This window comes from Hevea brasiliensis, chromosome 12, assembly GCF_030052815.1.
Source record: "Hevea brasiliensis isolate MT/VB/25A 57/8 chromosome 12, ASM3005281v1, whole genome shotgun sequence".
NCBI classification, from domain to species: domain Eukaryota; kingdom Viridiplantae; phylum Streptophyta; class Magnoliopsida; order Malpighiales; family Euphorbiaceae; genus Hevea; species Hevea brasiliensis.
In genome coordinates, this window is record NC_079504.1 from 13,762,527 (window position 1) to 13,772,099 (window position 9,573).

General features: G+C 32.3%; 1 protein-coding gene across 1 annotated transcript; it reads right to left on the reverse strand.

Moving 5' to 3' along the window:
• Positions 1 to 1,201: 1,201 nt before the first annotated feature.
• LOC110672152 (putative laccase-9) lies at positions 1,202 to 5,041 on the reverse strand. Its single transcript, XM_021834847.2, has 7 exons — positions 4,886 to 5,041; positions 3,497 to 3,648; positions 3,146 to 3,390; positions 2,926 to 3,051; positions 2,242 to 2,824; positions 1,782 to 2,140; positions 1,202 to 1,687 (listed from the first exon to the last, which is right to left on the reverse strand). The coding sequence occupies exons 1-7, from the start codon at positions 4,994 to 4,996 to the stop codon at positions 1,494 to 1,496; spliced, it is 1,770 nt and encodes a 589-aa protein (XP_021690539.2). The 5' UTR covers positions 4,997 to 5,041; the 3' UTR covers positions 1,202 to 1,493.
• Between the last annotated feature and the right edge of the window lie 4,532 nt (positions 5,042 to 9,573).

The following is a 9,573-nucleotide window of genomic DNA, read 5'->3' on the forward strand; positions in this document are numbered from 1 at the left end:
AAAATCCCAAAATAGCTCGAATATGAAATCCCGAACTCCGGAATCACCTTTTTACCATTGTTAATTTTCAATTGAATTTAATTGCTTGCCATTTTCAATATTGCCATATTTGAACTCGCTTATTTCAATTTGATGCAATTTTAGTTTAACGCAATACATTGTTAAATAGAATATTAATTTTGCACATATAGATTTTACGCTCCATTACTCATCAATTCACTTCTTTAATTTCATAGATACTTCGATTTAGTCAACTTTTATATCGAAAATTCAATCATTAACACAACTCCTCGTGGGATCGATATTTTTCTATACTACTTGTACGACCCGTGCACTTGCGGTAGGGACGCATCATTAATTAAATAAGATCTCAATCTTATTTTACCTTGCTCAAAGATTTAACAATCCATACTGGCCAAGAACAATTGAAATATTTTCCTTAATTACCTAAGGTGATGAATTCTATCTTGACAATTAAATATCTCCACATAGTTTATACTATATCCAACAGCTGCCACATTCGTTATCTTTATATAGAATGACATGTGAGCAGTATCAAAATACAGTAGTAATTCCTATATAAGATAACTTAATGTCTCAAGTCTAAGGATAATTTACACGACTGTCACATGAGTCTTTCCATAGACACAGGTAAACTTCCATATGGAATCCTCGTGCGAGTCAGTTCAGTAAACTTGTTACCACAAGCACTTACACGTTGGTCTAGGTATCTCACATATCTCAGCTTAACGAAAACTGCTGCTTCCTTTCATAAAGGAAAGAATGCAACGTGTACCGGTCTCAACAGTTATATCAATGTCTGATCTTGATATAACAACATTATAATTTTCAATGCTATGCATATAAGTCCCATGGACTTTATCTTTATTAATTAATATTTATTAAAATTAAATTAAACATTAAAGATAAAGCAGCATTTTATTAAGAATAAAGTATATATACATGAATTAAGTGATCACACTTGCAATTAATACATTGGTTGCAGTGCACATACACTTAACATTATCTATAACTTCAAATTAATTATTAGGCTTTCTTTAAGGGGTTAGAGTTGATTATGCAAATCAAAGATGTTAGTAATTCAGTGAGACTGTTTACTGTTTGTGTTGTGGGTTCAAAAGAAATTTGTGGTATATCAAAAAATAAAAAATATAAAGCTGCTAATCAAAATGTGAAAGTCTAAAATCGAAATCAAGTTCCTTCTTTGGATAACTAATTCAATTACTTTTACATAAAAAAAGCAAAGATCACAGGAAGCCATATTGATACATACAAAAACACACCATGAAATGCTTCCAGTGATTTTGATTCTACCCAAAATTCAAAACCATGTCACAGAAGAGAACTATCAACTACCTGACATTTTCAATTAGTTATTTAATATAAGTAAAAGAAACCAAGTTCTAGCTGGTCCATATAATAATTGAAAGTAATATCCGGCAACAATTTGTATGAGATCATAAATATTTAATTCATCTCCCTCGTAGATTTCCAGAAACAAATTCAGATTTCCAGAGTTGAATTGTTGGCGGATCGCTACAAGCAGGCATAGTAGCTGGGGGTTCGCGGAGAGAAGTCTCAGGAGTTCCACCATTCTTCACTATAATAACTGTGTCCATTCCCCAACTTAAATGGCGATCTAAGTGACAATGCCACAGCCATACTCCTGCCAAGATTAATCAGTAGTTAATTAATCCGTGTTTAAGTGTTCTTGACAAGGAACTTAAAAAATTATTAGTTATCTTGATTAAGGAAGTTACCAGGATTGAGTGCTTTGAATCTAACAGCAAGCCATCCATTCTTGGGAAGAGTAGCAGTGTTCACATACGGTGGATCAACCAAATTGTATGTTTTTGGGTCTTCTTCGAAATCAAAATTGCCTCCTCCAGCTCCAACAGCATAGAAGCTATGACCATGGAGATGCATTGGGTGATCCTCTGATGCGTTCAATACATTAGATGATTGGAACACCATCTCCACTTCTTCTCCATATTCCAGCACCTTCACCTTCGTCCCCATCAAGGATTGCGTGGTATTAACAGGCAATCCTTCTGCAACGAAGTCATAGAAATTTGGTGGCATGTCTGGGAAATCTTCAGTGTAAAAACCACTCATGTTGCTGTAACCAAAATTTCACATTTAGTTTTTAACTTATGTCCTGAATTCAATACTCAAAATACTGTTCCGTAAACAAATTAAAGGGTGCATAGAACAGCATACCTGTAGTAGGCATGAAGAACATCCATTTTTGGATTTACCCAAGTCACATTGTTCAAGCTTGCAGCAAGAGAGATAGTTACATTGCCTGAACTGTTAAACAAGAATTGGTTCTGAGAAGCAACAATGTACATTTGGGTAGTAATGTTTTTGGGGACGTCCTGCTTATCAAGGCTCCTCAATTTATTTCTAAAAGTTATTCCAGCAGGATAATCTGCGTAAGAAGGAAGTGTGTCGGATGGGAAAGAAGGAGGATCTGGGGGAGTGTAGTTGCCTTTATACTCAAGAATTGCAGTAACATTTGTTTTGTCATATTCAGTGAAGATAGCTTTATCAGTGTAGAATTGCCTGGCAGCCATGTAATATTGGCCAAAAGATTGGTTTGCTGTCACAAGAACGTCCATGGTTTGTCCGGGGCCTATCGTGATATAGCTTGTGATAAAGGGTTTAAGGTATGATGCATCCATTCCCACAACAGTGAGGTTGTGTCCAGCAATGGCGAAGAATGCTTCTGAATTCATGATTGCATTCACAATACGTATAAGATAGGTCTTTCCATAATCAACTTGCCAACGATATGTGGATTCTGCAAGCAAAAGAGTGATCCCAATCAAGAAAAGGAAAATGTTGCTCAGAAGAAGAGGCCTTTAATTTATTTAGGTTTTCAAAGAGGAATAATTAGATTACCTTTGGAGCAGGCACAGAAGTCTCCTGGTTGGCCATTTATGGTATAAGCATCTGAAACTGGTAAATCAGCCCCAGTTGCAAGGTCCTGTTCAACCACTAAATTCACATCATAGGTATACCATGATCCTGCAAGTACGATAATGAAACAGAGGCTTAGAACATGTAAAATTCCATTTAGTAGGGAAAAAAGTTTGAAAGAAAAATGAAAATTCTTGCATACCCAGTACAAGGACTTCTTCACCGTCTGGTTTGGGATAAGGATAGGAGCTGCCTTCTTCAGGATAAATGACAATGGCTCCATGGACAGTGTTTCTTGTCCAGTCACTGTGGGCATGCCACCAGAGGGTGCCTTCCTCATCAGAAAATATGACCTCATAGGTGAAGTTTGTACCAGGCTGAATTCCACATTGTGTGATGTACTCTGGACCATCAGACCATGGGTTCCTTGGTTGCTTCACTCCATGCCTGCAAAACCATCACATTTATATCCTCTAATTGTTCCAAGCTTAAATTGGTACAAAATCCAGGTCAATCTTGGAGAACCCAGAAAAAAAAGAAAAAGTGTATGTACCAGTGAATGGTGAATTTATAGCCACCTCTGTTGTGAACATTAACGTACATTACATCACCCTTATTGACATAAAGCACTGGCCCTGGAAGGCTTCCATTGACAACCAGAGCAGATTTTGTTTCACAAAGCCTTGTAAAATTCTCATCTTTCACCTGAAAAAAAAAATTAAATAACAAATATGGAGCCATGTTGAAGATCTAAATACTTGAAATCCCATATTTCCTTTTTTGTTTCCTTGTCCAAAATAGCCATAAATTTATTTTCCTTTTATCATATTTCATGTTAAATTCCAAAACCCTTTTAAATTTCACATGCGACAATTGATTAATTTTCTAAAGCTAACTACTATCTTTTTTTCTGGTACCAAAACATCTAATCTGTCAAGTGCTAACTAACTAATTTGATGCCAAGAATTCAAATATTCTATTGATATTTAAAAAATAAATTTATGAATTTCATAAACAGAAAATAAAAGATAAAAAAAAAAAGGACGATAAAGCCTTAATATTTTGACTGTTGGTTTTGCTGGCTAGTCAAATATAATCAAGTGGGTTGGTCCGTAACGACAATTAGTAAGTTGGACCTTTATATTTATTTTGTTTATTAGAGGTCCAGCAGAGTCGGATCCTCGACAATGAGACCCTTTTCTATTTACATATTTGTTAATATCTTAAATACATTAATTAAAGATTATTAAAAATATTTTCATATTAAATTTTCTATATTTTAATTAAATTTCAAATTGATTAAATAACTTTTCAAAATATATTTTTCTAAAATTCATATTTCAACGTCAATGTTAAATAGACTTGTCGTTAAGGTTTTTAAAATGCCAAGTTGTTGAAACCATGAATTTAGAAAATTAAGAGTTAAGATTAATTATAAGGATGGAATTGGATTTAATCGGTATATTATTAAATAATTAATAATAATTTATTATTATAATTAATTAAATTTTAATAAATAATATTTTTAAATTGGTCGAATTCAATGATTAATATTTTTAGTAATAAATAGAATTTACATAAAAAAATAGAGAGAATTTAAATAAGAAACTTTTGACTCACTATAATCATAAAATAAAATGCAAAAGCAAAACTAAAATGAAAAAAAAATTGCTAACACTTACTTAGTGCAAATAGAGAAAGAAAAATAAAATAATGAATGCCCATATTATGAAATATAATTTAACTATAAAGTGACATTAAAATGATAAAAAAAAAACAAAGTAATTTTTATAAATTCAATCTATTATAAAATCAAGATATAAATATATGAGATTTGTATATTTAATAAAAAAAATTCATCATATATATTATATTTTAAATTCATAATTGAATGAATATAAAGAAGTGCTCAATGTAAAGGTTGAGAGAGTTTAGTACTTACAACAAAATCATAGTAATGGACCTTTGCTTCAACCATGCAAAGAAGCATCTCACTAAAGACCACAGCAGCCACTAGAAACTGGAAGAGAACACCCATCTTCTTCAACCCCATTGTTGGTCACCTCACCCTACTAATTCTAAGAGAAGACTGAAAGTTGAGAACTCTTGGATTTTGGTGACTTGCTAAACGTCTCTTTTTATACAAAAACAATGATTCGCTGACTTATGGTTAATTTGGTTAGGTAGAGACATTTTGTTAGAATATATTTTCTTTTTAAATTTTAATATACACAGCTAAAGGTCTATCTCTGTAATCTCCCCAACTATATATCATCTGTTCAACTTTAAGACACACTGAGACTGCCTTATTAGCTCCTTTAACAATGTAATTATTGTTAATCAAGTGCACGTGCTCAAAACCTCTAGTTATATATGTTAGCTCCTTGTTTTTTTTTTATTATTATTTTTTTTATTTTTTAATATTTTGTATTTGTTGAATGTTTTAGTTGCAGAAGAGGAATAGCAGTTAGAAACAAGTTGAGCATTAAAAACATGGAAACTTTTTTTTGTATGGCTCACAACTCTACATTCACACTACTAATAATAAGCCAATCATCATTAATATAGATCATTAAAAGCTTAGTTATCTCAAATTCTCTGATACTACATTAATTTTTCAGTTTTTAATTTAATTAAAATTTAAAAAAAAAAAATTTCATTGTTTACCTTTATATATATATAATAAAAGTTTTGTTTTTTGATTATTTTTTAAATGGAAAACAATGACTTTTCTACCATCAAAATTATACTACAATTTTTCAGAATTAAAATTAAATAATTATTTGAGAAAATATTTATTAATAATGATAAAAATTAATTATATTATTTTGAAATAAATAAATTACACATATTAAAATTAAATAAAATTTTAAATATATTTTATAATTATTTTTTTATTTTTGAATTATAAAATATTTTCTACAATTGATAAGTGAATGTATTTTTCATTTTTCAAATGAAAATTAATTATTTTTAAAAATAAAAAATGAAAAACAAAAATAAAAAACTATTTTACACAAATAATAAGCCCTAAAAAACTAACCTGTCCTCACGGCCAGTAGCCTCTTGAACGACGTGAGCAAATCTGACAGTTAGCGCAGCGCTTTTTTTTTTTTTTTTTAATTTTGATTGAGCTTTAAATTTGAAATTTAGCAATTTTAAAGATAAATTTAAAATTATTAATAAAAAATTCATTCATTACATCTTAATTATTTTGTTAGCATAATTATAGCAATTAGCATAATTACAGTAATTAATATGATTATAGGAGATTTATAGCATAATTATAGCAATTATTATTCTTGTCTAAATTAGCTCATATTTCTAAATTAGTTCATATTCTCATGTATAAATAGATGTAATATCTCTGTAAATGAGATAGACAAATACACAATCCTTTCCTTTATTACTTCTAACATGGTATCAGAGCCGTAAAGCTTTTATTTATAGTTTCTGGGGTCTCTCTTCTCTCTCTACAACATGTTCTGATTCATTCTTTTATTTCTGTTATTATACCAAAGTGCTGTTTCCAAATCCTGATCCAGGTGATTGTGATGTGCTCAATATTAGTCCAACTACACTGCACTGTGTTGATCCAAGACTGTTGATCGATGCATCCGCTTCTAGCACTACTCTTCGCCGTTCTACCCGTCGGTTTAATCGCATCGTTGAATTCGCACCAATTGTTGATCCAAGCACTGCGCTGCATTCGCTCCTAGCACTACTCTTCGTAGTTCTACTCGCCCGCTTTAATCGCTGTTGAATTCGCACGATTGTTGATCCAAGACTGCGCTGCATTCGCTCCTAGCACTACTCTTCGTAGTTCTACCGCCCGATTTACTGTCTCGTTGAATCGCACCGCTTGTTGATCTAGTACTGCGCTGCATCCGCTCCTAGTCGCATCCGCTCCTAGCACTACTCTTCGTAGTTCTACCCGCCCGCTTTACTGTCTCGTTGAATCTGCACGATTGTTGATCCAGCACTGCGCTGCATCCGCTTCCTAGCACTACTCTTCGTCGTTCTACCCGTTCAGTTTGATTCCTATCTCCTCTATCAGCTAAACCGCTGATATATTCACCAAAACGCATCATCCCACTCGCTTTCAGGATCTCTTAAGCAAACTCAAGTTGGCACATGTGCTACCACCTTGAGTTTGAAGGGGGGGTGTTAGCATAATTATATCAATTAGCATAATTACAGTAATTAATATGATTATAGGAGATTTATAGCATAATTATAGCAATTATTATTCTTGTCTAAATTAGCTCATATTTTTAAATTAGTTCATATTCTCATGTATAAATAGATGTAATATCTCTGTAAATGAGACAGACAAATACACAATCCTTTCCTTTATTACTTCTAACATATTTAATTTATATTATATTTTTTTAAGTTAATAAATGAGTCATATGGTTTTGAGTCATGTAGAGTTTTTTTTTTTTTTTAAAAAAAAATCAAATAATGTCATTTTGAATCATAAATTAATTTGCATTATTCATTGAGTTGTACGAAAAAGTCAATTCAAGTCAATTTTATATTGCAAGTCTTGTAGTTCCTAGGGCTGGGCTTTTCTTCGACTTGTTCGGCTATGAGTTAGGTTACATGTTCCTTCTGTGGATTGTGTTATTTTCTTATAGGGAAGTGTTTTTTTTGGGAGACTGCAAATCGTCGACTTGAGTATTCGATGTTGTAATGGCGAGTGGGTGCAGTATATGGACGGTGGAAACTCTTTGGGTTCCTGAGCCGATAGACAAATAGCCAATCCATTAGGTGCAAGTGAGTCACCAAATAGCTCTTCCACTTCCTCCTGCTACCTAATGTGATGAGCTATTACTTCCGTCAGTCCTTAGCCTGAGGTTCTTAATGCTTCGTCTATCGATGGTTCCTAACTCAGCCTACTTGATCCTTCTAGGGTGTTTTCCGAAGAGGACTTCTTGTTCTGATTTATTGCTTTGCTTGGAAGGTGTTTGATTCAACGCAGCTGATAGCTAATAGATACTCAAACAACAGCTAAATTTAGTTTTATCAAACATTTAACATAAATTAGCTATTATCAGTTATCAATTATCAATTTTCAGTTAATAATAACAGCTATTAACTAACAACTATCAGTTATATTCAATAGTTAAACTAAATAGGTGCTTGGTCCTTTTGTGCTATTCGATGAGTTACATACCCCTAAGTTTTGCTCATATGCTTGCGGTGGCAGTTCTGTATTGGTTGTCTCTCCCAACCTTGGCTAAGGTTTCTTGTGGCTGGGCTTGCGCCTGATGTATCTAGGCGTGGGCTTGGTTCTTCCATGGCGGGGTGTTGGGCTGGTTAGATTAGGTTCCACTGTACTTTGAGCCATGGGCTTGATGTTGAAACTCTACTTGTAATGGGCTTTCTGCCCTGCAACTGCCAATGCAGACCTTGCATATGAATCAAATCACATGCCAAAATTGTCGACATTTTGCTTCAGAATAACAACAAACATGTATCCAAATTCACCATCTCCCACTACCCAATATAAGCTGATCAATGACCTCCTAATCTTATTATCCCAACAGCAATGTCTTTATTTATTAGATTGATTCAACCCATATGTGAAATTATTGAAGCCATAACGCCAAAAGAGAAGAAAAATAGACAGAAAGTAAAAATAGATACAGGAAAAGTTTTCAAGCATCTTAAAGTCAACATTAATTTGGCATTAAAGGGAGCATCCATGCCTTTTCCTTTTGCTCTTACCTTTTGGCATAAATTTAGGAGAAATATCCATGAGGTCCGCAAGAAATTTGCTTTTGGTTTGTTGTTTTCATTGTTTCAAGAAAACATACTTTGAATTGGGATTACAATGGTATGATATTTTTAGGCACTCAATCCAATGAAATTTTATTAAAACAGATTCGAGTAGTATATAATTAAATTTGAGATGAGTTTAAATTTGAGAAATAATATCCATAGAAGTTCGAGTTTTGTATATTTAGAATGCATTATCTGAATATATTTATATAAATAATTAATTAAATATATAATATATATTTTTATAATAATATTTATAATTTTATGTATACTACCTCTTAAATAAGTAAAACATGAATATTTCATTGAATTATTAAATTTTAAAATATAAATTATTAATAAAACTATACATGTAGATTATTAACTAAAAAACAAAAAATCAAACATATTTAAATATAATAATTAAGTTTAAAATAGGTTTAAATAATTTAAGATAAATTTTAATCAAATTTAAAATGAGTTTAGATATTAAAAATAATAACCAGATTTGAGTTTAAGTAGGGTGTTGCCGTACATACCATTTGCCTTGTGCTGTGTGGTCAGAGAAGGGAGGACTAAGAGAAGAGATACAGATGAGATTAAGGCTTGCGGGTTCTGAGGTGGAGAGCTGGGCCTATTGGGATATGTGGGCTGAGGCCCATGCAGCAAGAGTTCGGTTATTAGAGGGGGAGATGAGCCACGTGAGCTGTTCCCTGAAGTGGGGGTGGTGACTATTCCAAAACTGCATATTCATATTCAATGAAATTATAAATTTGAATTAAACCATGATGGGATGATTTAGAAGATAATTCTTAAATAATTAGTGTTAGTTCAAGCTCTAATTTAAAATAATTTAAAAGTTAA